Source organism: Oryza sativa, chromosome 11 (genome assembly GCF_034140825.1).
Source record: "Oryza sativa Japonica Group chromosome 11, ASM3414082v1".
Lineage (NCBI taxonomy): Eukaryota > Viridiplantae > Streptophyta > Magnoliopsida > Poales > Poaceae > Oryza > Oryza sativa.
In genome coordinates, this window is record NC_089045.1 from 1512890 (window position 1) to 1540860 (window position 27971).

Below are 27971 nucleotides of genomic sequence, written 5' to 3' on the forward strand. Positions count from 1 at the left end.
TGTTAAAAAGTTTAATTAAACTTACTAATCAATCACGGTAAAAAAAATCAGAAATACAGTGTCAAGCACGATAGATCCGGATATGCTGAAAAATCGAGCGCGAAAAGGAACCGAGACAGTAGTCAAAAGTAAATTACTATGTCTCCTATTCTAGGCATAGGCCTACTATGTCTCCTATTCTAGGCATACTAGGAGTAGGCCTGTAGGATCCATATGTCTTCTAATTGTGGAAACATTAGAGAAGATAAATTAGGGAATACATAAATACCATTAGCAGCATGTAAAATAAAAAAAACATGTTTAAGATACTCCACTTGCGTGCATGCTAATTTTCTCTAAATTGCAAATCCATTTCAACCTCCCTTTATCTTTGTTTATTTGAGAAGGAGATATGGCCATAGAGGGAAATAAATAGCTAATTATGTTGAGAAAAAACAGATTAGATAATCGATCTCTCTTTCAGGATTTCAATTCCCAACGAAGAAACTCAGCGGCAGGCTTGGCAAGGCCGAAGGAGTCGTCGTCATCCGCGGTGACCGGTGACGTCACGTTGCTCTTGCCGAAACCATTCTCGCATTCCTGCACCGCTGGCCGACTTCTCCAGCGCTGAAATCGCCTCCGGCAACCGGCCGCCCTGCACGTCGGCGACGATGCCAGGCTGAGCTCGCAGCACGCCGGCGTACGCCGCCTGGCACGACTGGAGGCACCGCCTCTTGGCGTCGCCGGCGCCGCCGCCGCCGCCGTTCTGGAGGATGCCGTCTATCTTGGACTTGGTGCTCGTCGCGTTGGCCGTGATGAGGTCGACGGTGACGACGGCGTAGTCCTTGAAGCCGGCGGCGTCGTGGCTCCGGTTGTCGGAGCTGAGTGCGTAGATGCAGAACGTGACGCTGACCACCCCGCTGTTGCCGGCGACGGTCTTGCATGCACCGTACAGGGCCGAGTCGATGCCGGCGGCGAGCTGAGACGCCGGAAGGAGGACGGCGAGGAGGAAGAGGATACTGACGCCATTAATGGAGGACATTTTCAGTTTCCTACGTATACTGGTGGATTTGATCTTCGATCAACCTATGTAAGATGATTTGTTGAATTGGATGGTTTTCTGAACTCCCTTGCGGGTGAGTTATATATGCACAAATTTTGCATGGCTTTAAATTCCCAGTTAATTAGTGATTATGTGGATATGTAGAATCAATTATTGATATATTCTTCCCAGTTAATTTCTCCCTCCAATTATGACTGCCTGCCGCGAATTGATACATGCGTAAATTTCATTCTATTGATTTTGCCATCAAAACGAAAAAATTAATTATGTACCATCCAAATTTACAATCCTTTCGAAATTTACTGCCTAATATAAAATGTCACTCCACAATATTGCAAAGGAAAAAATGTCACCCATTAGATTGCAAAGGATAAAATGCCACTCAGTATACTTTACCACTTTGAGCAGTTTTGAGACCAAAATGCCCTCACCGTGGAGAGAGAGAAAGGGAGAGAGAAACGACGGCGGCCGTGCTCGTCGCCGGTGGGCAGCGAGCGCGCGGGGGTGGGCAGCAAGAAGGGGAGGAGGAGGGCCCCGCTGAAGGGGGAAGGACAGCGCCGGCTCCATCGGGGAGGGGCCATCGAGGGGAGGACAGCGCCGGCTCCATAGGGCGAGGGCGCTGATGTGGGGAAGGAGGACGGCGGCGGCAGTGGCACCCACGCGCACTCGCCACCGGGGGAGGACGAGGAGGCGACGTGGGGGAGGAGGAGGAAGAGGCGATGCGGGAGGAGGACGGCGTCGCAAGCAGCAGTGGTCGGGCGGCGACGGGGACGACAGCCGTCGACAGGTCCGTCTAAGGCTCCATCAGCGTGGCCTCTTCCTCCGCCCTGTCGTCCTCGCCACCCTGTCCTCCTCCCCCTGTCGTCCCCGCGGTCCGTCGCCGCCACCGCCACCGCCGCCTGGCGAGTCATCCTGTGCTACACGGACATTTTGGGCATAAAAGTCTCCAAAGTGGCATTTCATCCGGTAAACAATGTATTGAGTGGCATTTTATCTGGTGCATTATATTGAGTGGCATTTTATCCGAACCCATCTTAGAGAGTGGCATATCGTCTGTTTTCTCCTAATTTATATGCCTTGGGGAATTTATCATCGAGAATGCGAGTTCTTCCATTATATGCCACTCCGTCCATCCCGCTGTTCACGGACGAGGCTTCACGTAAAGTCAGAGGGACATGGCTATTGACGTGTGGGCCTATGAAAGTGGGCCTCGCCTATCATCAGGGACCCACGTCCCTCGGACTTTACGTCAAAGGAGCTCGCTCCGCTGTTCATTGCCATCACGCATCACCAGACATCATCGTTGCCATAGTCCACTCTCTTCATTTTTTAAGATAACCCCCTCTCTCAACTTATAGATGCCAAATTTTAATTTATATATTTATGAAATGGTATAACATATATTGATTTATCGTGTCAATTTGTTTTAAAATTTTTCATAATAATTTAGACAACATGCTAGAGAGAGACATATCCTCTTAGAGTTTAAAAGCAATCCCCCCCAAAAAAAAACACCCACATGCCTCCTAATTGAGATCCTCTGCAGTAATACCAGGGTTTAAAATAAAAAAAACGTACGGTTATCGTGATTATCACGTACGGTAACATTCTCAGCTTTTGAAACTCTAGTATACCTTGCGGTAACTGTGTGGTTATCACGGTAACCGTTAAAACGTGGGGTGACAATAACCCACCCTAACGGTTTAGTAAACCCTAAATACACACTGACATGTGGGCTCAAGGATCTATTGGGCCTACATATCAGTGAGCAGCATTGTACATACAGACGCTCTCTCCACGACTCCACGCCTCCACGCGGACATGGACCCACCCGCCCGCTACGTACGTCCCCACGACTGGCACGCTCTCTCACACACATCTGCTCACACGTCTGCTCACTCGACCACACATGCGCCGCGCCAGCCCGCTCCTCTTCTCCGCTCATGTCACACGCGTCGTGCCGTTTGCGTTGCACGACAGGGCTTATTTTTGGAATGTTTTTTAAAAGGGCTTCTTGTAAAAATGTTCTGAAGAAAAATAGGCTGTGTTCTACCCTTCATTTTCCCAACCCACCTCTCTCGTTTTCCACGCACACGCTTTTCAAACTGCTAAATGTAATGATTTATGTAAAAACTTTCTATATGAAAGTTATTTAAAAAAATCATATAATTCATTTAAAAAAAGTTAATACTTAATTAATCATACAATAATACGAGCTTCGTTTTGCGTGCCCCAACCCCTCCTCCCAAACCCAGCCAAATCTGCATTGTGCGCATGTTCATTCTCTCTGAATTGCAAAACCCATCCCCTGATCGTTGTTTATTTGAAAATGAGATAAATAACAAATGGCTAAATATGCTTTGAGTAAAAAACGACTACGTATAAACATCATCTCTATCATGGTTCGTCACGGATGAGCAAAACGATGAGCTCCGCAAGCTGGAAGGTGTCGTCGTTCTCCACAGAGAGCGGCGACGTCACATTGCTCTTGCCGAACCCGTCCCGGCACTCCTTCACCGCGCTCGCCGATTTCTCCAGCGATGAAATCGCCTCCTGGAACCTGCCGCCCTTCACGGCGGCGCCGACGGCGGCCTGAACTTGCAGTATCCCGCCGTACACCGCCTGGCATGACTTGAGGCACCGCGTCGTGGCGTCGCCGCCGCCGCCGCTGCTCCGGAGCATGGCGTCTATCTCGGACTTGGTGCTCGTCGCGTTGGCCGTGAGGAGGTCGACGGCGATCACCGCGAACTCCTTGTAGCTGCCGACGTTGCTGCTCCGGTTGTCGGAGCTGAGCGCGTCGATGCAGAACGTGACGCCGATGAGCCCGCTGCCGCCGGCGATGGTCTTGCACGCACCGTACACGGCCGAGTTGATGCCGGCGGCGAGTTGAGACGCAGCAATTAGGAGAACAGCCAAGAGGAAGAGAGCGCTGACGCCATTGTTGGAGGAGGCCATTGTGGAAACCTCTGCAAGTCTGTAAGATAATGTTGAAACAGATGGTTTTCTTGACGCCATTGCGTGTCAATTATATAAGCACAAAATTTTGCATGGCATTTAATGACCTGATCGATCGTCTCGAATCAATGATTATATCGTGGATTTGTAGAATCGATTATTGATTTTCCGTTAATTTCTCTCCCCATTAAATGATGCATCGTCCTTTATTGCCATGAGGGAATTTATGGTTTTTTTAATTAGATGAAAAAAAAGAGATTCCTTTTCAGAGTTTATGGTCTATGAAAAAGATGCTGTTACAAAGTTTTGCCCCGTATATATGCCATCATATGGATGTTTTCATGATGTTCCTCGTTTTATAAAAAATAAATACACGAATAGTCATGAACATTTTTAGAACAATTATTTGATGGTGGGCCCAACCAAGTTTAGTACACAAGTATAGAGTATCCCATATTTAGGACAATAACAGTAGCCCCTGACCTCTATTCAAATGTATAAATCGATCACATTAGAATCCACCGAGGAGCCGAGCTGTCGGAATAGATTTACTTTCAGTAGCACAGAAGGAATTTATCCGTACAAATATCATGATGGAGAAAAGCAGTACAAAAAACACATTGCCATCAGCTGCTATAAGAACTTGAATATATAGATGAAAGTATGGTTATACTATTTCTGCAGCCAAAATAAAACCTTAATGACATCAACACAAAATACAATGGAATTGTGGAACAAAAATATGCGGTAACTTTAAAACAGCCATCTACTCCTGGTGACAAACAGCCATCTACATCTGGAGTATGTAGCAACAGACGAGTATGACCACGAGTTTACTTTGTCTGCAAAGCACAGATAAGTGACACCTGGTGAGCAATGCCATCAGGTGAACACAGCAGTCAGCAGCTGACTTCATTTAGATGTTAACAGTTTAGTGGTAATAAAATAAGAGCTCATTTGATTCCTGCATCCTGATTGAAGATTCAAGTTTTTGTCCATGTTCTATCGTCACTGTCCCTTGGTGAGACAATGGAAGGTTAATAATCTGGAATAGATGCAAAGGTGTATCCTGGTGCCCCTCTCGAGGAATAGTAAGCAACTCGAGTCTCATAAAAACCTACAAAACAATGTCAGAACAATATAATCCATCTCGCTAAATGGATACAATAGTAGAGCTGTCTACTATCTACAACAATAACAAAGGACATAATTTTACACTGATGCACACTTAAATAGATTTCATATCCAAAGAGTATGACCATTCTGTTTCCAGTATGGCACTCCCTCCATTCCACATTATAAGGTGTTTTGGGTTTGTCCTAAGTCAAACTTCTTCAAATTTGACCAAGTTTATAGAAAAATGTAGCAATATTTCCATCAAACTACACTAAAATAAATACTTTTGAAGGAAGTCATGGCAAATGATCAATAAATAATTGGGGGAAAAATTTCATTGAGAAGATGAAAAAAATTCCATGATAACGTTACGTGAAAATGTAAGGTAAACCAGTGTACATTAACATACCAGGAAGGAAGGCAAGGATGCCCAGGAACAAGAGACCATATGCCTGAGAGTTATCCCCCTCCATGTGACCTGTGAATATAAAATATGACAGGAAGAGAAGAGAACATCCTAGGAGGAGGAGGAATAGTGCCAGGGCAATTGATTTCCACGGGATTTTTCTGAGGGATTTTGGGGTGTAAGTGAACCGAAGGTCTACATCATCAGTAAGGTTGCTGTCATCCCTGTCCTCTGTAGGAAGAGGAGCATACCCCCCAACATTGCGTCTAGACGCCATAGTGCAGTGCCTGCATTTGAAACACATACTGTAAAATACAGGTAGAAAATGGCATGGTAATACACAGTAAGATCTAAGAGTTCAACTGACAAAGAAAAATTAAAATACACTGTTGCTGTTAATGATAATCCAAAATTACAAGGTTTGAAAAAAAAGGTGCACCAAACAGTAACAGAGATGATATGACAAACAAAACTAAGGTTGTGGTTGTCGTCGCATGTGCCATGCCAAGGGCCTTAATGGACTGCATGTGACATGGACATCACAAATTTCATGTGAATCATTCTCAGAGAAGAACTATTAGTTTTTATAGAATGATTAGAAAAATATAAGATAAAATTTTCTGTAATGCGATACATAATTTGAAATGAACTCAAAGAACAGAATCAAAGACAAGAACAAGATGGCATACCAGACAGATTTGAGTTTCTCTAGGTTGTTGCACATATAAAATAAAACCTTATGCATCAAGATGCATATTAAAGCTTTGATCATCTACAATCATCTGCACGAACTAAGGCTAAAATGAGCACTCTATTCTACAGGATAACAACCTGAAAATATGGACTAAACAAGACACATCTAATAATTTTAACATGGTGATTATTAATCGTTCCTTTTCCTTAATAATTTCAACATGGTAAGTATGTAAGGTTCTAAAAGTAATTCAAAATTGGTACTCCAAAAGATTGATACTTTCAAGTTGCTGCAAGATAGCCAAAAATCTCACAGACAACTCTAGTGTTGTAGTCATTCCAATCAGCAGAATCTATGGGCATTTTAACACCCTTCAAAGACACATTTTGAGCCATGCCTGTCATCCACTCACTCACACCAATCCTTTTTCAATACCAACATACATCATAGGTTGAAAATTGAGATGATTGATTCTGAACAGAGTCTACAAGTTGACATTTATATGTACAGAAAAGAACAACATCCACACAGCCATAGTGAACCATACAGAAAAGAACAACATAACTAATAGCAGTGATACAAAGGGACTAGTTTCTCGAGAGCAAATGTGAAACATACAGGCAGTTGGAACGGAAGGTGTCATGAAAACATTTCTGATGTGATGTGCATCTCATGTAAACTATAACTACAGATCGATAATACAAGTATCCAATCTAAGTTAGTACTAAATTTTGCTGACCAAATCTTTCAAGAAATCTAAGGGTGTGTTTGGTTGCTCGTATCCCTCTAGCCTGGCTCATCTCCCTCATCCAGGCTAAGCTGAGCCTGGTTTAGGGGATACACATGCAGGCATTTGGTTGCTTGGATGAGATGAACCTGGATATGATGAGATGTTGTTTGGTTGGTTGCAGCAAGGGGCGGATGGAATGGTAGCATGCAGGAGATGTTGTTTGGTTGGATAGATACATATTGTGTGTAAAATACCTATTCTTGTGGGTGGTGAGGTTACCCCCATAAAGTTTGTGAAACAAGATTTTTTCCAAGTCCCTAATCTATTTATGTGTGATAAGTTTAATCCGTCGTAGAGGTTATAGATTAAATTATGTTACTCTGGGTGTGTGCACACCTACTAATATTCCTAAGCTCATTTTTGTCTTAGAGAATCGATGTACTGTGCATGTATGTTTTACTGATGTCATTTTTTAAAACCAATGAGCAGCACTGATGATAATTTTTTTTTTAACAAATGTAACGAAATGGCCTGGATGAACACGCAAGAGTGATTATTCTAGCAAAAATCAACTACATAATTTTATTGACGACACTGGTACATTTGACAATTCAAAACAAACATACAAATATACGTGCTCATGGCAAGTTTTTTACAAGTAACCAATTTGATAAACAAATCTGTAACCGCATACAAAACTAAACCATCTGTTTCAGCTATGTTCTGCCTGCAAGCTTTTGTACAGATTGCTTCAAACTCATCAACCTTAGTATATCTACACTTGATCTCACAAGTTTTTCCATTATCACATTTTCCTGAAACATAGTAAAAGTAAACAGGATAACCTGTACCTTTGAAACAGTACAGGATCAGAGTTGCAGAGATCAGGTCGCAAGAACATCAACACTTAATAGTAGTATTATCTTTACCAAAAGAGCAAGTGCAGAGTGTATCGGTTTCATATAAAAACTTGATCATGTCAAAATCAAGTGTGGTTACCAAAAAAAAATGAGTACATCTGTTGATATCAAAACATGAACAAGGAACTTGATAGTATTTGCCTGACATCAATAACTCGAAAATGTAGCAAATGTGCAGAAATTTGACATCATTGAGCCTCATTTCCAGCAGGTAAATAAATGCAGAACAATGGCCTCAGATATATGAAGAATGTGAATTAGCTACTATCATTGGTATCTGTTCTTACCAGTATCTATCAAATGTAGCAAAAGAAAAGGTATAAGGAAAAGGAAAATAAGACCAAATGTAGGAAAAAAAACCACAAGAAAATGAGAACAAGTGTAGAGCAAAAATTTATTCACATGCATCACAAACAGCAGCATATATCATCATTGGCCATCTTTCCCAGCCTAACAGCAAGAAAAAAGAACAAGTGTAGAAAAATCTGTTCATGTACTCTTATAAATTCTGCTCAATTCAAGTGTAGAGGTGGCCTCAGTTCTGCTAAGATCATCTGAAGTATAAAATACTGAGAAAGATCACAGAAAGACAGAAACTTAGAAAGGGCATGTTTGGTGGCCTGACCTTATCGAATAAGGTCAAGTGCAGGCATATCTGTTCTTATGCATCACAAATAAGCACTATTAATCAAGTGTGTATCTGTCAGTATCAATTTAAAAGAACGCACTATTTCTTGCCTTATCAGTAACTTCTATTTGTAGGCAAAGATACAATGGCATAACACAAATCAACAGGAAATAGGAATAAGTGTAGGAAAAATCTATTCATAAGCATCACAAATCAGCAACATTAGTCATCATTGGCCATCTTAGAACAAAAAAGCAAGCCACTAGACATTTCATTCCATCGAAATCAACTAAGAAAGATATCAGCTTTTAGTAGATCTAGCATATTTATGAAGGGGACACGGTCTAATCCAAACAAATCGGCTGAAATCAAAGGAAGAGAGGAGAAGAAAACTGGAGGAGGTGAGAAAAGGAAGGAGATGCCCAACCTAGCCCTTACCAGAGAGCTCAACGGAGAGAGTCGACGAAAGAGAGGGGCGTAGCAGAGAGCCGGCGAAACCAAACGGCTTGACGGAGAGAGCGAACCAGTGGAAGAGAGCGATGGCGGCTAGCGAAAGAGAGGGAGGATGATCAACGGAAGAGAGGATGCTGACGGACGACCGGCCCTCCCGCCGGCGAGGACGGCGCGACGAGCAGCGCCCTCCACTCGCGAGTCGGCGAAACCCTAGCTTTCCACTGGTTTGGAACAAATGAGGAGGGATGGTGGTGACCCTATCCATGGGTTCTGCACGCGCGGGTGCAAGCGGTGCACGCGTGGATGCAGCCTCGCGGCATGAGGCGAGCCAGGCCGCAACTCAGCCTGGCTCCGCGGGCCTTTTTGCATCCATCGAACCTGGCTCTGAGCCAAGTGCAGGCATCTAAACGAACACAACCCTGCTGACTAGGTGTGAGCTAGGTGCGGTCCGGAAAACCAAACACATCCTAAGTTGACAAGTATATTGAGAATATGGTTGAAGTATACTGACTAATAATCAAGTAATAATAGACATACAGACGGTGAAAATTTAACTGGCAACCAAGCAATGAATCCCCCAAGAAATAAACCAGATTTGAGGGAGAAAGTCCAGGATTTTAGCCTTTGAGTTTATGGATACCTTGCACCAGATCTCCTATGCCGCCGCCGTTGTGCGCCTCCGTCACCGCCGTGCGCAGCCCAAACCTCCGCGCGGCGCCCTAGCCGAGAGAGGACTGAGTCAGGCGCCTCCTTTCTGTCGTCGCGAGAGAAGCCGAGGGGATGCGCGACTCGGCCTGAGCCCGGTGCGGATGGGGAACGCTGGCATCCTGCTTGTAATTTCGTCCAACACTAGTGTTTATTACTTCCATTTTGGACTTTTTCTTTTAGCGAAACTTAAATAAGTTTGATCAACTTTATAAAAATAACTAGCAATATTCGTAATATTTAATTAGTTTCATTAAACTGATAATACATCTATTTTATGTACTAAATATTATTATATTTTTTATAAACTTGATCATTTGACTTAGAAAAAAAATTAAAACGAACAAAAATAGTACTCCCTCCGTTCTAAAATATAAACATTTTTAGTTGTGTGTCCAGATTTATAGACAAAAGTTGTTATATTTTGGAACGGAGGTAGTAGCTTATTTGTTTACTCTTACTTCAATTCTGACTTATTTTAAAGTAGTTGAGATCTGGTTATTGGATTGGACACAATTCATGTGTGCTTCCCCTTAACTTCCACTTCATATGACAGTATGAGACTAACGTTTATATCCTTCATATGCATCATATGCATAAGCATGTCATTGGCATATATTTCACTTCTATTTACTCATTGACATGTATGGATATAAATCAATTGTCAAGCTTCAATATAATGTTGGTTTATATCCTTCATATCCAAATGTGGTTATTGTTAATGGATTTGTCATCAATCACCAAAAAGGGGGAGATTGTAAGTTCAAGTGCCTTAATTTGGTTTCGGTGATTAATGACAAATCTAATTATATGAGACTTATGTTTTTATGAGCCTTTCTTTGACTAGTCTCATTTGGATATGGAAGTAAAAATGATGAGAGGTATGTATTAAACTTCACATATTCTAACTTGGTCTCTCTTGTGGATCCAAAATATTGTGTTAGCTTCCTATTTGATCTTTATTGATTATGTGCATATGCGTTCCTTCATATCCATATGTATGCACATCTTGAGGGAGAGCTTATCCTATATTTTGTTTATTATAAGATTTCTATCTTGATTTGAAATCATTTTTTATCTCATCACCAAAGAGAGAAAAGATTGAAAGATCTTGGATTAAACAATTTGTGTAATTGTTACTTTAGTGATAGATGATAAACCGATGTTTATGGGATTAACCTCTCTTTTGCATAAGTTGTCTACTAGGTTATTTCCCGATAATGAGATGTGGAAGACATGCATTCTTTTTTGATGGACCTTAATCATGACTAGGATGAAATGCATGGAGATAAAACGATATGTACCACTTCTTATCTCCTACTTTTTGATAGGTTCATATATATGATTTCCATGTTATTGATATATAAGTGTGAGACTAATATTTACTCGAATGTTATCTTATTTAGTCTCATTTACATTGAGAACATGGAGATCATGAAGGTATATGTTTTATGTTGGTCTACATCATTACTACATATGCCTTCTCTATATGTATAGGATAAACCCCCATTGGTCATTCTCTAATTATGCATACACTTGCATCTCTTGTATATTTATTTGTATGCATATATTTAGGGGGAGCAAATCCTATACATTTATTGTGCATGTTCTAGATCCATGTTGTTCACCTATTATTTATATTGGATCTTTGCACTTGAGCTTGCATACGAGTATATGACACTTGTGATGTTAATGAATACTCAACAAACATATCCATATCTTTCATATGCAACCGGTTGGTCATCAAGTGAAGGATGACAACCGATTTGTTGAGACTAATGTTCTCCTTTGAGGTGTGAAAAGGAATAGGTCCCACTACGATGAGGCTAATGAATGACACCATGGGTTAGTGGTCACCAAGTCAAGGACATCGTCATGTTGGCAAGAATGAAGTCAAGCTTTTGATGAGAATAAAGTCTTGACAAAGGATGGACAAGACCTCGGCATAAACATGGTTCAACCGAATGGTCACAAGTGTTGATCTCGGCTCAAGCTTGACCCCAAGATGGATGGCGCAAGGCAAAGGTATAATGTAGCTAAGAATGTTTTCTTAGTCTTTTCCCGGTCTTGGTGTTTGGTGTAGACTAGATTTGCTAGATAGGCGCCGTACTATCAAGAGGGGTCTATGAAGCGAGCTTGTGGATGATCTTGTGCTATATTAGTTCATATGCATGTAGGTGCATTTTGTGGGCTTGTCTAACCAAGTGTGATGAGTTTTCTCAAGTCCTAAACCAAGAGAGAAGTGGGCATGTCCAATAGGAGTGAGTGACATCTTGTGGGTATGTCCGGTGGATATCCTTTGGAGTGTGAGCCCTTTATCCTTGACTTAAGTTGTGTTTCTTGGATGGATTTTTCATGGGTTGGATGGCCCTTTGAATAAGCTTTCCATAGAGTCCAAGAACGCCAAATTCCGAGACCCGAGTCAAGAGATATCGCCGTTTTACTAACGGTTGGTTGAGCTGAAAAGTGACCTGCGGTCTGACCGTGGGCCTTAGGCCGGTCTGACCGGGTCTGTTAGCCGGTCTGACCGGCGTGGTAAGGCCGGTCTAACCGGCTCCACTGGTCTGTTGCACTGGTCTGGTTTTTGGTGGCGATACAGAGCCGCCAGAGCCGCAACCGGTCAGACCGAGCCGACGGCGGTCTGACCGAGCCGTGGACGGTCTGACCGGCCACTACACTGCAGTTAGACCGGCCAGGTTGAGTGGGCTCAATGATTGCCCTGTAACGGCTAGTTTTCTAGCCGTTACAAAGTAGTCCGGTCTGACCGGCCTCACAACGGCGGTCTGACCGGCAGAGCACAAAGTTGGGGATTTCGGTTCCAACGGCTAGTTTTGGTGGTTGGGGGTATATATACCCACTCCTCAGCAGCAAGGGTAAGGTTTTGGCACTCCATTGCATTATCTTGAACCCTTGCAAGAGCTCTCACACCCTTGTGCACTTAGTTTATCTAGTGAGGTGTTAGAGAGTGAGTTAAGCCAATCCAAGTGCGTTGCTTCATTGTTATAGCTAGTGTGGCACTTGATCATACTCGGCAAGCATCCTAGACTTGTTACTCTTGGAGGTTGCCGCCTCCTAGACGTCTTGTGGAGGTGTTGCCCGGTGACCTCTCCGAGGAGATTGTGGAGGAGGCCCGGCACCGTTTGTGAGTGGTTTGGAGTTCACCACCTTCGGAGTGAAGGAAGAACTACCCCGAGTGATCGAGGCTTGGGTAGTCCTCTCTGTGGGCCGGCTCCCGCCTTGCCCACCCCTTGACGAAGGGGGCGTGCGGTGGCTTCGTGGTTGAGCGGTGGAGTTGGGCTCGCCTCAACGGGGATTAGGAAACCGGCGAGTTTCCGAACCTCGGTGAAAAATTCCTTGTCTCTTGTCTCATTTATTTGCTGCATTTATATTTGTGCTATTTACATTCATAGAGACATATTTGAGCCCATATCAGTTAGGTTTGCAAAACTTAACTTAGTTGCTTAGTTAACCTTGCACCTCACCTTGTCTAGCAACTTAGGTTAGTTTTGTTTAAGTGCCATTAAGTTTTAAAACCGTCTATTCACCCCCCTCTAGTCGGCCTGCTTGATCCTACACACGCCTGCGTATGCCGCCTGGCACATCTGGAGGCTCACTGTTGTGGCATCGTCGGGTTTCATGCCGCCGCCATCATCCTTGAGGATGCTGTCTATCTTGGCATTGGCGCTCGTCGCGTTGGATGTCAGGAGGTCGATGGCGACGATGGCGAGGTCACTGTAGTGGTTGGCGTTGAGGCTCCGGCTGTCGGAACCGAGCGCGTCCATGCAGAACGTGACACTGATGACGCCACCGTTGCTGCCAGCAACGGTCTTGCATGCGCCGGACATGAAAGGGTCAGTGTTGATGGCGAGTTGAACTTGAGACGCCGCGACGAGGACAATGGCGAAGAGGAAGAGGGATTGATGACGCCATGGGAGGAGACCATTGTGAAACCTCGATCGATCTGCAAGATGATGTCGAATAGTTTTTTTGGATGAATACCTTTGTGGCCTTGCGTGTGAACTATATATGGACATGTTTTGCATGGTGTTAAAAACGAATAGATCGTGTCTCTAGTTAATGATTAGATAGAGTAGATCCGTAGAGTCAATTATTGATTCCCCGTAAATCTCTGACCAAATATGGCTAAGGCATGTATAATAACAATTAATAGCATGTTCTCTAAGTTATTAATAATATGATTTTACTTACATAAAAAAGAGAAGACAGAGAAATATATTTGTTACGTGTGACAACGACAGATTTTTAGTGTTGTGTTACGTGTGAAAAAAAAACATTCGTGACGCCTCCGACCCTTCTTTCCCTCACATCGTCGCACATTCTCAATCCAATGGTTTGATTGTGTGAACCCAACTTGGGGAGGGGGTTTGGAGAATTATTCTCCGACCTGGTGTGACCTCCCACTAAGCCGTCGCGGCGCTTGCCGCGCCTCTGACACTCCATACTACCAAACGCCTCCGGCAAGCCGTTGTGTTGCGCTCGGGTAGCAAACACCACGAGACTCATGACGCTTACTATGTATCTCGAGATAAAATTTGATACCTTTAGATACTAAGGCTGTGTTCGCTCATTAGGGTTAGGAACCCATCTCCTTTACACGGAAAACGGAACGGTCCATTAGGACATGATTAATTAAGTATTTAGTAATTTTTTTTCAAAAATGGATTAATTTGATCTTTTTAAGCAACTTTCGTATATAAACTTTTTGCAAAAATCACACTGTTTAGCAGTTTGAAAAGCGTGCGCGTGGAAAACGAGAGAGAGGGGTTGGGAACTAGAAGTTCCGAACACAGCCTAAGTATCTCGAGATACCTCTAGTTATTAGTGTAAACTTTTCTAGTTAAAATCTAATTCCTCTATATACTAAGTATCTCGAGATAAGAAAAAGGTGTAAAATTTAGGTACCGAGATATCTTCTCAAGGATCGTAAAATTTCACTTGTTTCAGAGATGTCGGTCCATGATGATTACAAGCATGCGTGATGTATATCATATTTTACTATAAAGTTAATGCTTAATAACTACTAAATCTCAATATCCAAGTGTGTCACCTCATCATCCACTTTAAATTTTATTATTTATTGCTTTTGTCAGGTGTGATGTAATATGCATTAGTACATTTGTTTGTACATTTTTCTTTATCGCATTATATTGTTTGTTACAACAATGTGTGCATTTCTGTCATTTTGTAAAATTCAGCAGATTATGTATGGAAGGGAACAAATAATATAATGTACTTACAGGTACACATATGTGATTACTTGCAAACGGAAATCCTCTAGCTGGTACATCAAGAGAACAAACAAAATGAAGAGAGAAAAAGTGAGACATGGGCTAAGCCATCGTTGGATGCACTTAATATAGGCAAATAGAGTATGCATACATTAAGAATGTCTTGCCATTTCTGAGTGTATAATTAATGTTTATGTGGTCACGTACTTGCATCTTTTTCTTCCCCTCTTGTCCTTTTGCAGTGTTCAATAATTGCATGCCACCGAAATTCATCCATGTAAAAAAAAAATTAAATAACTAGGCACAATTAATAATTCAAGCTAGACATGGTAAACAGACAAGAACTTGATTCGATTTGTGCAAGTACATATACGGAAATACTACTACTGTCCAATTTCCGACTTCATGAGATTTATGTCTTTGTGGTCAGTATCTTCCCCTCTTCCCTCTCTTGCTTCTTGCCGTGTGTTTGCGTGCTTGCCAGTGAAATTCATTCGATGAAGATATTTTATTTACATAAATAGGACCAATAATTCAATGCACGCATAGTAAAAAAAAAAAAACTTGCATGATTTGCTTTGTGTTAATTTGTACATGGAAATTGGAAATGCTGTCCTCTTTTGTCGATCCTGTTCAGTTGCTTGTCGCAACAGGACATGTCTAGCCCGAGAAGCAACTGAATTGCCGATCAAGCGGTTGCCCGTTCTGCCTTTCCAACCGCTCGATCAAGATCCAACGGTGCACATACTCAGTAGAGGCGCTTGCATTATTGCGTCCGTGGCTCAGGCTACAGATGTCACGTTATGATGTAGCTCAGCTCACACTTGTCTTGTTCATAGCATGAGCATCGCACGCCTATTTAAAGATGCTATAGCTTCGATTCCCTCCTGAGCTCTAACACTATCGAAGCTTCACAAATTCAGTTGACGAATTGTAGCTGTTCTCTCTCGTCTCCAAGTGTTGGAGGCAAAGGAATCCTTCGATCCATAGGTTCAAATCTCTCTCTCCTCCACTCTTCTGACCCTGATCTTGTTGTGCGGTTGAAATGTTCGACGAAATGCCTGAGAGAACCACTCTGCTTTCCCTTCTGCTGTTGGTTCTCTGCATGATAGATTCGTCTCTGTTTCTTCTTTTCTAAGGAAAATTTTGTGGGGTTTCACTGAAATTTGGATGGTTTACTGGTGACTACTGACGCTTTTTTGGAGTTCCCTTTGTAAGTGCTTGGTTGTGGATTTATGTTTCTGTAACTGGCAGTTTCGATTTTCATGTAGGTCTGATCCAATGATACCTATTGTTTTCTCTTCAGTTTCTTGCTGTTAAACGATTCAATCTATATTGTTCTCATCCCTTTATTGTTACTGCGCTTACTCTATGATCTATGGGCTGAATTAGTGTTTATCGGCAGGCAGGACGCAGGACAGAGAATGGGTTTCGAAGAAACATATTTTTCTGCCTTCTGTTACTTGCTTCTTTTCTCTGTCAGCTGGAAATGCCAAGCTGCAGAACTGGACATGGCTCAGACAGCAGTACTCGAAGTTGATGCTTCATGGAACCTTTCTCGAAAGATCCCTGACACGCTATTTGGATTGTTTTTCGAGGTCAGGCTTTGCTTATTTAGCTTCTGGTTCAGTACATCCTTCTCGCATCACTCCCACGGGCACTAGAACTGATATCAGGATCGGCTCAATAACTTAATGAACCTTACCTGGGGGATGCATAAATGCATCTAGTATTTTCAGTCGAATTTACCGTTGTTCACACTTCACACTGCAGCACGTTGTACTAGCTATGATGAGATTTAATAAATCTTCATGCCCATCTTCTGCTTGGTTTCAGAAAATAACTCCTATTCTGTACATGTTTTCTCCTGCGCCGGTGTATTATAGTTCCATTTTCTTCTGTGGATGGCGGTGTTGAAATTTTTATGCATTACTTGGGAAGAGGAGGGATTGGGGTGGGGTGTGTGAAGATTTCTTTTGTTGGCCCTTGTTATATTCATTACATGTTCGCTGCAATTTGAATATTCTAGATTATCCTCGACAGTCATGATAACTGGATCGGTGAACATCACAGGAAATTAACCATGCCGGAGCTGGTGGGATATGGGCGGAGCTTGTCAGTAACAGAGGTAACTGTCAGCTTGATAATCATGCCTCTTGGTTCCCTTGGAAGCTATGAGAAATGAATGGATGCACTTGACTAAGTTGCAGATTTGTTACATGGAAATAGATATATCAGTCCTAAAAAGCAATGAGTCATTGTACTGCCTACTTGTCAGAGAGAGAGAGAGAGAGAGTAGCATTTTACCAGTGGCATACAGTGTAGATTTACTTCATAATAGATGTTCTTAGGTTAATAGGTCTAATAGTCAATGAAGGAAAATAAATTATAAAGTGAACCTTTTCATGTGATAGACAACTCCTCTTTTACAAGGACAATATAGAACTCCATGTCAGGATCCAGAACCATGGTATTATACTTCTTGTAAAAGAGATTAAGAGCAAACTTCCCTCCTAAATGAAATGATATGCATCACTCCTCCTTATTCATGAGAAAAAAATATCAACTCTCGTCAAGAGTATTTATTATGTTTATCCTTATTCATATTGATAACTGAAATCAGTTTGCCTAACTTCTATTGGCTTCTAGCTAGAGAACAGAATAGGCTAAAGCTCAGCACTAAAACCTAGAAAATGAAACAAAAGAATCTGTGCTTTATAAATTTCCATTAACATTGAAGTATTGCCTTCACTGACTAATGCAAAATTTATACTTCAGGGTTTGAAGCTGGAGGGCCCCACACCCCTTCAAATATTGACCCATGGTCTATCATTGGAGATGAATCCTCTATATACGTCACGACTGATTGCTCATCTTGTTTCCGCCAAAATATTGTTGCTCTAAGGATGGAGATTCTCTGTGATAATTGTCCAGCCGGCGGTGTCGGCATTTACAACCCAGGATTCTGGGGCATGGTATGAGACTCTGTCAACGAAAAATAACTCACAGTCCAAATAATCTTTTCTTCTAAATGACAGTTTACACTGTACACACTGTCACTTACAGAAAATACAGCAAAATTATCATTTATCTTCCAAAAAGTGAAACTAACAAATAGCTAAGCTAACCCTTTTTTTTTTTGGTTTCAGTTCATGTTGATCTTTTTCTGACGTAGTGTTGGCTTTCTATCCAATGGTTGCATGTTGCTTACTTGGAAAATGAATAACTGTTCTAGTTTTTTCTTCAAACCATTTCCACTTTTATCTTCTGTTTGTTTTCTGGGATTTTACCTTCTGATTATTTGAAGAATCTGTTCATTTCAACTTCCAGAATATAGAAGAAGGAAAAGCCTATAATCTAGTCATGTATATCAGATCATTAGAATCAGTCGAATTGACAGCTTCGCTCACATGCTCAGATGGAATGCAAAATCTGGCATCAGTTTCTATACAGTATGTATCTTTGCCATAGAAATAAATAATTGTTAATGTCTTCTTTGTTTAAGATTGAAAGGATTGCATATTGAAATGTTGCAGAGGTATTGATCTGTCAAATTGGACAAAGATAGAGTTGCAATTACTAGCTGAAGGAACATGCAGAACTTCAAGACTTGAATTAACAAGTATGAAAAAGGGAATAATTTGGTTTGATCAAGTGTCACTCATGCCTTCAGACACATACAAGGTTCATCGCATTTTCATCTTGCTAGTGGCTACTGACCATCATAGAAGCATGCTTTGCTCTGGGAGCAGCCACTGAATATATATATATATATATATATATTTTTTGACTGGGCAGCCACTGAATATTCATGAAGAAAATATAGTAACTAGAATACTCGAAAAGATAAAGCAACGATGCACTGCTTTGAGATGCAGATATGTGTACTAGCAGAATTATAAAGTATTCATAAGTACATAACAAACATGTTGGTTCAATCTCATTGCTAATTAATAAGTCATAATAAAATTTTATATTCATTTTGAAAAAAAACTGGAAATAAAATCTATCCCTCCTTTCTTTATTGGCAGACCATGATTATTAGTTTACAACATTTTTTAATGGGAATTTTCTAGCAATATTTGTTAATGGGCATTTTCTGCTATATGTACAGGGCCATGGCTTTCGCAAGGAACTACTATACATGCTTTTGGAATTAAAACCACAGTTCCTACGCTTTCCTGGTATTTCTTGTTCCCTAACCAAAATAAACTATTAGGGGCTTTGAACATATGCCTTGGTTTTTCGCATATTTACGATCACTGTATTATATCCAGTTATTTCTCGTTAAACTTCAACCCTATATTCCTTTTTAAAAAATTCGAGGTCATATTCTAACTAGAATTAGGAAAAAAAAACTAATATCCAGGTAACTAAAAATAAATCAAACGTGCACTTTATGATGTCTGCCAGAGGAATTAATAAGGACTTGCTATCATAATATAACAGAAATACATTGTATTTTACTTTGTGATGTTAATCTAAATCATTGCTGGGATAGGAACAAGCATTAATAATCAAGACTCTAGAGTAAAGCATTAAAAAGTTGAATTAGTACAAAACAGCATGTTAGACATATATACATATAATTTTTAGATAACATAACATATAGATAACTGTTCGTCTGTTTGTCCCTAACAGTTATAGATTTACCTATATTTGCATATGATTTCCATAATATCCTAGATAGTGATAACTTGTAGTAACTAACTTCTGAACAAGTCCATATATGTCTCAATCAAAAACTTTATATGACACTTTTGATAGGGGGGTGCTTTGTTGAAGGCGATTGGTTAAGAAATGCTTTCAGGTGGAGGGAAACTATTGGTCCCTGGGAACAGAGACCTGGGCACTTTGGAGATGTTTGGAATTATTGGACCGATGATGGCCTAGGATATTACGAGTTTCTCCAGGTGTATGTTAGTTAATGCCATCTGAGTGTTTTTTTTTCATCTCTTCTGCTATCAACATATCTAACGAAATATTTCTACCGAAATTTTCATGGAAAGCTTTCTGAAGACCTGGGTGCTGCCCCTATTTGGGTGTTCAATGTTGGTAATACATTATTCTTATTTATATTTTTCTTGTTTTACCATATGTTTTCTTATCGCTAGCATGCCCATTAACTGCTTACAGTTTTTATCTTGAAATTTAGGGATCAGCCACCATGATGAAGTCGATACCACCATAATTGAACCTTTTGTTAAGGTACGTTAAATGCCCAAGTAAGAATAGTCATCCAAATATAACTGGGTAGAGGGTTACTACGGTTCCATTTTTCCTTATTGCAGATGCCATCATTGCAAAACAAAATGTTGTTCTATGCATATGCCATTGTTTCAAGTTTTTTTTTCTTATTATAGGATGTATTGGATAGTCTTGAATTTGCAAGGGGGAGAGCAGAATCGACATGGGGTTCTGTTAGAGCTGCAATGGGGCATCCAGAACGGTTCCCACTGAAGTATGTTGCTATTGGAAATGAAGATTGTGACAAGGGATTTTACCGAGGTATATTTTTATTAACCAGAGCTTGTCATGCTAATGATCCCATTTGTTGTCAATGCCATAGTTGTTCTCATTAGTTTTCAATAGACACATCTATAGGCTAAAATGATGTGATGGCCAAGTATAATTAACACAAAATCTCTTATCATTTATGTCTGCATATCTAAAACCGCTTATTTTCCTTCTTCGTTCCCCTTTTTCTTTGTTTGTATGCCATCATTACTTGGAGTCAACTACAGTTATGAAAAAATAATTTCACCCTTACAAATAAGCATAATAAAAATATAAACATTTGTAATAAATAATAGATGAAAATAGAATGTATGTAACTTTTAGCCATTTATTGTACCAGTTTCCGAGGATACATTTTCTTTGCACATGAAGTTATAATTGCTCATAACCTTCAGAGTTACTATAGCCTTCACTAATTTCATGAAAGTACTAGAGAGCCATGACGGTTTTCAATCCTATTGTACAGGAAATTACCTCAAGTTTTATGATGCTATACGCAAGGCCTATCCGGATATTCAAATGATTTCAAACTGTGATGGATCATCTAGGCCACTTGATCATCCTGCTGATTTATACGATTTCCATGTAATCTTCTTTCATCAGAAAATATTCTCCATTTTCACTTTTTAAATACTGTTTCATGATTTCGACATACTTCTCATTGTGTTTTCATTAAGATGCATTCTGACATTTTTTTCAGGTCTATACCAGTGCTGCTAATCTTTTTATCATGAAGAATAAGTTTGATAGGACATCACGCATTGGGTCTAAGGTATTTTTTAATCCTTATTTGGATAGTATGGGTCTCTGGGATTTCTGGCCATCATGGTCCATCCAAAACATGACCTTTGTTTTTGTGATTTATTCTGGCAATAGATATATCCTTAAAATACTGATATAAAGGTTGGCCTTAAATAGGCCTATCTTCCTAATTTTGGTAGAATATTTTTAGGACATTGTTTCTTCCATATTATTCTACCTGAAGTTGGTTTCTTCATTTATTTAAGTTTCTTTAGAAATTATATTGAAGTCATAATTTTATACGTGCAAATTCAATCAATGGTGTTGTAGTGTCAACTGTCACAACACTCTGGAAGGCTTTGTTTCTCTGTACCATTACAGTTCTCTTGCATCTCGACATCCTAGGATATTGGATACACAGAAAGTAGTCATTAATGACTATGCTATAATCTTATTCCAGGTATTTGTCAGTGAGTATGCTGTCAATGAACAAAGGGATGCTGGTAAAGGAAGCCTTCTTGCTTCACTGGCTGAGGCTGCTTTCCTTACTGGGTTAGAGAAAAATAGGTGATCTCCTTCACTTCATACTTTCCTTGAATAATCTCTCTCTCCATATTCTTGGGCTAGCTGAAATGCTGAATCATGCATGCGGCTGTATTTAGATCATCCATGACTTTTCCAGGATAAATGTCAATATTGTCATGAATAATTACTAGTTTATGACCCTGTTTAGATAATTAAATTTGAATTGAGGGGATAAAAGTTTGTTTTTCAGAAATTACAAGATAACATGTACACATGTTGTAAATACTAATACTGAGCAGCAAAAATACTCTCCATCATGAATAAATTAAAAGTTTCTGTCATGTTTCTTTGCAGTGATCTTGTTCAGATGGCAAGCTATGCACCGCTCTTCGTAAATGACAATGACCGCACGTTAGTACCTTTGGCTTTGCCTTTTTTATTTTCTAACATTCTTCTTGTTCACAAGTGCTTGAGTTTGACTAGCTCTGAATGTGATGATCAGCTGGAACCCAGATGCAATTGTATTCAATTCCTGGCAACAGTATGGCACTCCTAGTTATTGGATGCAAACATATTTCCGTGAATCAAGTGGTTCTGTGATTCATCCAATTACGATCGGTTCCAGCTACTCCGATTCACTGGCTGCATCTGCAATCACCTGGAAAGACACACATGATATCTTTCTGAGAATAAAGGTAGTTAACCATTCCATTTTTTTCCTAACTTGCATACCATTGCAGCAATTCATTAGCGAATTACCTAAATGTTTTGAATGATTTAGTTACAACAATATAAAGCGATATAAAACTGATTGAGCCACTGCATACTTGCACATCTGTTTGGATTTTAGAAGATATATTCATCTTCAAAAGATCTTCTGCAGATAGTAAACTTTGGGCCAAATGCTGTTAACCTCGCAATATCTTCAAGAGGACTTCAAGCTGGCGTCAATACGGCAAAATCAACTGTGACTGTTCTCACATCCGGCAATTTGCTGGATGAAAATTCATTTGCTGAACCAAACAAAGTAAGACAACCATTGGTTGGATCACAAGTTATTTGTTTCATAACTATGCACTGAATTAGTGAATTTAGCAGAGGGTAAGTTTACCATTACAACTTTATAGAATGCACACATATGCAAGCCGTATGTCGTAAGCAAACTCTGTCTTTCAGCTTTATTTGTAAGCTTTTAAGAAATTGTTTATTTAGCTGTCTGGAATTATTCTCTAGTCTTTCTCGATAATTTTTTCGCAGACAGGGTCAATCTCAGTGTGGCACACGATATTCTCAGGTGTTGGCGAGTTCATCTAACGTACAAGTATCTTGTGAACGATGGATGCAGGTCGTACCGGTTAAAAGCGAGCTGCCAGATGCTTCAGAAGAGATGGAAGCAGCGCTCTCTCCTTATTCATTCACTTCATTTGACCTCGCTCTAGATCAGTACAGCAAGCTCGTGGCAGAGATGTGAAGCAATGATGCACACTTATACCAGAGAATAGAACACAGGATGATTACGTGAGGTGTGGTACCTGAATTTCAGAAAGCTAACAGAGTGTATATACTGCATTCTGGCATTTGCTAATCACACTTCGTGTGACCCTGTTGTTTATGACGCTGTAAGAGTAGTTTAAGGTTGTCACATTATCGAACCTAGCGGTAACGCTAATTAATATCATTGTCAATAAGCTATCCCTTTGATCACACTAAGCTCCGGCTACTCAGCTTGAATGGATTCCTAGCTAATCTGAATCAGCAAACAGGAGGGGAAAAATGAAGGGTGGATGAGAAATGTCTTGAACTATATTTCATTCATACTTATTCTGCATGTTTACCTTGCGTTTCAGTCATACCAAGTGATAAGGTTGACATTTCATTTGATGCAGCAGAACATACCTGTGATATCTCAAACACAAGTCCAATTGAAACTGATTAAACCTTTCATTCAAGGTTTCTTACCATGCAATAGTGCAGCCAATTAATGAACAGTAATCATGCACTAAAAGGACACATGGTAAGACAATGGTGTCCTTGCTTTGGGGAACTGCATAAACACAAGCGCAGACAATACATTTCCCCCTCCAAATAAGTATAATACAGACATTTGTAATGCTACCAAATACATTTCAGAATTTTTTTTTCTATTTTTGCCTCCATTGAATAGCACCGCTTCCAGAGAGAAGAATTTTACATACAAGAGGATAACAATCATAGCAGCATTTTTGAGGCACCTAGAGAATGCATCTCTCTGAAAAGATAATTCAATAGCATGCCAATCATCTCTTGACCTTACTTACTGGACAAAAAAGGAAAATGAACTTCAGATTAATAAACATAGCTGATATCATGCCACTAAAGTACAAGACTTTTAGCCGAAGAGATTTACCTCCTTTTAGGGAGTCAATGCGGGCGAAGTATGAGGGGATACGTACAACACCAGCCACTGCTCCAGCACTGCATGAACAGTTGGACAACAATGTGAGCAACCACAATTATCATTTACTAACTAATAGGCTCAAAACTTTTGATGATCTCATACCACAGAAAGCAATGGTCCTTGCTTAAATTTGCTATGGAAGGCAAATGCAAGTGGCTTTGCTCCTTCTCCAGGTCCTCTAATGAATCCACTAGATATGCACATTGGAACTTCATCAGACAATGGTCCAAAACTATCGAGATACAATGTTCATGACCAAGATAATATGGTAAGTTAGAGGGCTGTACTTACACTAGTAAAACTGAGACAAGTGGAGATCTCCTCACATCATAGACAGCAACAAGGCCATGATACATTTCATTGCCATCTTTGAACGATAATGCCAAGCGCTCTCCTGAAGAATCCCATGCTAATTTATCTATGCCTCGGCTAGATGAACCAGAGAAAGCATAAATAAGTATATGGAGTGGACAAGAAGTTACTTTTCTAGACTGTCATGGATGAAGTGATGAACCTTTGTTTATGTAAGGTTTATCCTAAATGAAAGCATCTGAGTATATACTAAATGATGGCAAGAGCCAGACTTTTTACAAGCCAGATCTAAATATATTATTTTGAAGAAAAAAAATGGTTGAGGCGCTAACATTGATTAGGGAGAACTTGCCTTTACTTAGTTTGCTAATAATCATAAGTTACATACTATGAGTGATTTCTTTAAAAACATACCATGAATGACTTCCGAACCAGTTGCAAATGTGGTTAGTCAAAATATCATCAGTTAAAGTTAGCATTTAAGACAGAAGCAAAATATGTTCCATCAGGTGCACATGAGGTCAGGGGTATAGAATGGTAGGCCAACTGTTGTTACCTGACAATCAGAGAGGAAATTTCAGGATGTTCGACTGGTAGGAGATGGGCATCTGAAGTCAATGAACACAACATAATGTTCAGGATACAGACAATAAACATAACGGCATAACTTCACATAAAAATGTTGTAGTGAGATGAGGGTAGCTGTGCATACCTAAAGATGGTGGTTTTGATGAGAAGTGAATTGAGCCCAGTGTTGTTGAGTTAGAAAAGGACAATAACACAATACGGCCTTCTGGATCCCAATTTGCTCCCTAGTATGCAAGCAAGATAAAAGCATAAAACATCATAACTCCAGAACTAGTCACAACACCCATATTTAATTCAAAATACTGGTTTAAGGGGGGTAACATACATATTACAAGTGAATGAGATACATTTTCTGTAAAACTGATCTTATGTATATTCTTGGGGAGGTTCAAATGAAAATGAGCTTTATGTAATATTTACAATTTATAAAGTAAACTGAAGCAAAAATCAACTGTTGAACAAGCAATTACCCTTGTTGGCAAACAAAATTGTAGGTATATTTTTTATTCTAGATGCCAAAAGAATCATAATGATCAGATGTTGAAATGACAATACATTAAAAAATAAAAAGGTACTGAAAGGTAGTTATAAATACAAAATAAAACCCAAGTTCAGAAGCTTGATACAGGCATGCTTTCAACATATATTGCTTGAAATCACTTGTTAAATAAGGTAATATGCTTTATCAATCTTCATAATCATGCTAAATATACTAGTTTTCAAGATAAATACATGTATATACACAACATCATTTTCCAATAGATCTGAGATAACAATTTCTTATGTTAAAACACAACCCAATCGCCCATAACATGCAAAGCATTTGCCCTTTCATTTCATGACTTATTAAGAATCCATTCCTTGTGACATGGTAAATAACAATGTTAAATGTTGAACAGTACTTATTTAAGAATGAATACTACTTACAGATACATATCCATTAGATGAAGACCATGGTTCTGACGTCCATGTATTTGTTTCCCATAAGTGAAAAGTTCCATCACTAATTAAAAAAAGTAAACTATATAAATCCTCAAATGCTATGAGTAATGAAAATAACTAAAGTTGAAGTTCATACAGCTTAGCAGTTAAAAGGTAATCTCCACTAGGTGACCACTGCACTAATGATATACTACTTAATCCACGTCTTATAGGCATTCCCAACCCTGAAATGGAAGAAAATCCACAGATATTAGTATGCAGTTCTGTGTAAGATGGAACTAGGTATCTGCATTCTGATGACATTTATATACCTTGAGAAACGTCCCAAATTGTGAATGATGGGCTATTACAAGAGGCGGACACCAAGTATGTGGAGATATGTGTCAAGGAAAATTGTCTAGAGTCACTGGTAATTTTTGTGTTTGCAAATGAAGACATATTATTTGTTTTAGGTTACATTTCTTTATTTTTCAAATAACAGAGATGGAAATCAATGATACCAATGATTAAATGCTACACTGAAAACTTATAAAGGATATCTTCCATCAGGTTTCCAACAAAGTGCGCTAACTAGCTCAGCAGAAGAACCACGGAGAATGTCCACGAGTATCCATTGACCACCAGAACCTCTAGGAAAGGCACCAAAGGAAGAAGAGGTGACACCAGATTTCACAGATGCAACGTTGCCAGGATATGATGCTGACCAGAGGCATATCCCTCCCCTGAAAATAATAATAATAATAATAATAATAATAATAATAATAATAATAATAATAATAATAAGTTAACCTAATAGTAGATTGTGCCACCAGGTATTATGACATGAAAAGAATATCAAAACAAATCTTTAATAGTGCTCTAGTATATGGTGGCAGTAGGACATACTTGCACCCAACTGCAATCATCTTTCCACTATTTGGCCTCCATTCAACAGCTTTAACATCCTTTTGATGGTCACTTGTTAGAATGTAGGATTCTTTATTATCTGTTCAGAGAATACAAATGATTAGTTGTTGGCTTTAGCTGAGTTGAGAAACATACTTCAGTTCATTAAATACAAGGATAAATGTTCATATAGCCATCATGCTTCAGTTCATCATATCTATCTTATTAATACAACATAAGAAAGTTCAGCAGATCTCACCTGGCTCCTCAAAGTCATGAACTGTAACTTGGTTCTTCCCAGATACAAATGCCAAGCAATGCTTGTGCGGATTCCAACTTACTTTCTGGGTATCAATTTCTTGTAGCAGATTTGGCTGCAAAAACAAAAGGTTTGTCGTAAGTACAGTTTTTACAAAATCTATCCTGAGCACTTTCCACACAAAAATATGCTTGTGGGTAGATTTTGGGTGAACAAAAAGAATGGGTCAATGTATGACAGAAAAGCAATATAACCATGAACACAAGCAATGGAGACATGGAGCCAGTAAGATATGATGAAGACCCAACTCACATCGCATGAAGGGAAGATCATTTGTTTGAAGGACTCAGCTATGGTGGAAGCTAAACTTGTTCTGGGGACAATCTCAGCAGGCTCAGCAGCTTCAGTGGCAGCAGGAGGCTCGTGGGTGGCAACAATCGCATCCGGCTGGAAAGGAATCGGGCTGAAGACCATTCCCTGGAAACCCCAAATTGAAGTTTCAATTAGAGGCCTAATAAAATTAGTGTTGTGAATGAAAAAAGAAAGACGAAATTATGCGAGGCGGAGGAAGAATGGGGAAGATGGGAGTGTACTGACGAGGACATCCCCGTAGGCATCCTTGGCTCGATCGTCGGACACCGCATCCGCCGCAACTGCAACGCACAGACTTGGAATGAGCTTGGAGACAGCAGAGAGAGGGGGAGCAGGGAGTGGAGATAGCACACCTAGGTCGCGGTTGATCTCGCAGATGGTGACGGCGCCGGGCGGAGGGAAGCTCGGCATCGTCGTTGTCTTGCGTCGGCGAGCGGCGGCCGGTGCTCCGCGTCGCAGGACGGGTTAAACCCTTGACTCCCCCAGAGACCTGAG

At 40.2% G+C, this 27971-nt stretch overlaps 5 protein-coding genes across 8 annotated transcripts; 1 reads left to right on the forward strand and 4 right to left on the reverse strand.

Annotated features, from left to right (window-relative positions):
- Window positions 1-113: 113 nt before the first annotated feature.
- On the reverse strand, window positions 114-1237 carry LOC4349685 (uncharacterized). Its single transcript, XM_066305803.1, has one exon. The coding sequence runs from the start codon at window positions 1019-1021 to the stop codon at window positions 524-526; it is 498 nt and encodes a 165-aa protein (XP_066161900.1). The 5' UTR covers window positions 1022-1237; the 3' UTR covers window positions 114-523.
- Window positions 1238-3339: 2102 nt separating this feature from the next.
- On the reverse strand, window positions 3340-4035 carry LOC136351170 (uncharacterized). Its single transcript, XM_066305742.1, has one exon. The coding sequence runs from the start codon at window positions 3995-3997 to the stop codon at window positions 3440-3442; it is 558 nt and encodes a 185-aa protein (XP_066161839.1). The 5' UTR covers window positions 3998-4035; the 3' UTR covers window positions 3340-3439.
- Window positions 4036-4604: 569 nt separating this feature from the next.
- Window positions 4605-9177, reverse strand: LOC4349686 (uncharacterized). Of its 3 annotated transcripts, XM_015762062.3 has the most exons (4): window positions 8930-9177; window positions 6209-6301; window positions 5523-5806; window positions 4605-5114 (listed from the first exon to the last, which is right to left on the reverse strand). In XM_015762062.3, the coding sequence occupies exons 2-4, from the start codon at window positions 6289-6291 to the stop codon at window positions 5035-5037; spliced, it is 447 nt and encodes a 148-aa protein (XP_015617548.1). In that variant the 5' UTR covers window positions 6292-6301; window positions 8930-9177; the 3' UTR covers window positions 4605-5034. The 3 variants fall into 3 exon arrangements, with proteins under 3 accessions (XP_015617548.1, XP_015617549.1, XP_015617550.1); XM_015762063.3 differs by lacking the exon at window positions 6209-6301; XM_015762064.3 differs by lacking the exon at window positions 6209-6301 and having other exon boundaries at window positions 8919-9177.
- A 6516-nt stretch (window positions 9178-15693) lies between these two features.
- Window positions 15694-23385, forward strand: LOC4349687 (alpha-L-arabinofuranosidase 1). Its single transcript, XM_015762092.3, has 18 exons — window positions 15694-15888; window positions 16304-16496; window positions 16972-17026; window positions 17677-17873; window positions 18229-18350; window positions 18435-18582; window positions 19013-19082; window positions 19666-19811; window positions 19908-19953; window positions 20054-20106; window positions 20262-20406; window positions 20882-21000; window positions 21116-21187; window positions 21617-21723; window positions 22036-22092; window positions 22184-22376; window positions 22565-22708; window positions 23027-23385. The coding sequence occupies exons 2-18, from the start codon at window positions 16323-16325 to the stop codon at window positions 23150-23152; spliced, it is 1974 nt and encodes a 657-aa protein (XP_015617578.1). The 5' UTR covers window positions 15694-15888; window positions 16304-16322; the 3' UTR covers window positions 23153-23385.
- Window positions 23386-23603: 218 nt separating this feature from the next.
- LOC4349688 (aladin) lies at window positions 23604-27938 on the reverse strand. 2 transcript variants are annotated; one of them, XM_015762093.3, is made up of 15 exons: window positions 27830-27938; window positions 27702-27757; window positions 27417-27581; window positions 27105-27219; window positions 26846-26945; window positions 26500-26682; window positions 26272-26330; window positions 26097-26184; window positions 25946-26021; window positions 25143-25242; window positions 24987-25038; window positions 24410-24547; window positions 24221-24308; window positions 24068-24135; window positions 23604-23977 (listed from the first exon to the last, which is right to left on the reverse strand). In XM_015762093.3, exons 1-14 carry the CDS (start codon window positions 27885-27887, stop codon window positions 24082-24084), a joined length of 1332 nt encoding a protein of 443 aa, XP_015617579.1. In that variant the 5' UTR covers window positions 27888-27938; the 3' UTR covers window positions 23604-23977; window positions 24068-24081. The 2 variants fall into 2 exon arrangements, with proteins under 2 accessions (XP_015617579.1, XP_066161901.1); XM_066305804.1 differs by having other exon boundaries at window positions 26272-26327; window positions 26497-26682.
- Between the last annotated feature and the right edge of the window lie 33 nt (window positions 27939-27971).

Excerpts from the sequence above, each read along its gene's own strand:
- LOC4349685 (XM_066305803.1), bottom strand. The coding sequence starts at position 1,021 with ATGTCCTCCATTAATGGCGTCAGTATCCTCTTCCTCCTCGCCGTCCTC.
- LOC136351170 (XM_066305742.1), bottom strand. The coding sequence starts at position 3,997 with ATGGCCTCCTCCAACAATGGCGTCAGCGCTCTCTTCCTCTTGGCTGTT.
- LOC4349686 (XM_015762062.3), bottom strand. The coding sequence starts at position 6,291 with ATGATCAAAGCTTTAATATGCATCTTGATGCATAAGGTTTTATTTTAT. Across the intron at positions 5,807-6,208 it reads GAGAAACTCAAATCTGTCTG|GCACTGCACTATGGCGTCTA; the intron begins GTATGCCATCTT and ends TTTCAAATGCAG. Across the intron at positions 5,115-5,522 it reads CATCCTTGCCTTCCTTCCTG|GTTTTTATGAGACTCGAGTT; the intron begins GTATGTTAATGT and ends ATTGTTTTGTAG.
- LOC4349687 (XM_015762092.3), top strand. The coding sequence starts at position 16,323 with ATGGGTTTCGAAGAAACATATTTTTCTGCCTTCTGTTACTTGCTTCTT. Across the intron at positions 19,083-19,665 it reads ACAGTTCCTACGCTTTCCTG|GGGGGTGCTTTGTTGAAGGC; the intron begins GTATTTCTTGTT and ends CACTTTTGATAG. Across the intron at positions 19,954-20,053 it reads TATTTGGGTGTTCAATGTTG|GGATCAGCCACCATGATGAA; the intron begins GTAATACATTAT and ends CTTGAAATTTAG.
- LOC4349688 (XM_015762093.3), bottom strand. The coding sequence starts at position 27,887 with ATGCCGAGCTTCCCTCCGCCCGGCGCCGTCACCATCTGCGAGATCAAC. Across the intron at positions 27,582-27,701 it reads ATGCCTACGGGGATGTCCTC|GGAATGGTCTTCAGCCCGAT; the intron begins GTCAGTACACTC and ends TGGGGTTTCCAG. Across the intron at positions 27,220-27,416 it reads TGATCTTCCCTTCATGCGAT|CCAAATCTGCTACAAGAAAT; the intron begins GTGAGTTGGGTC and ends TTGTTTTTGCAG.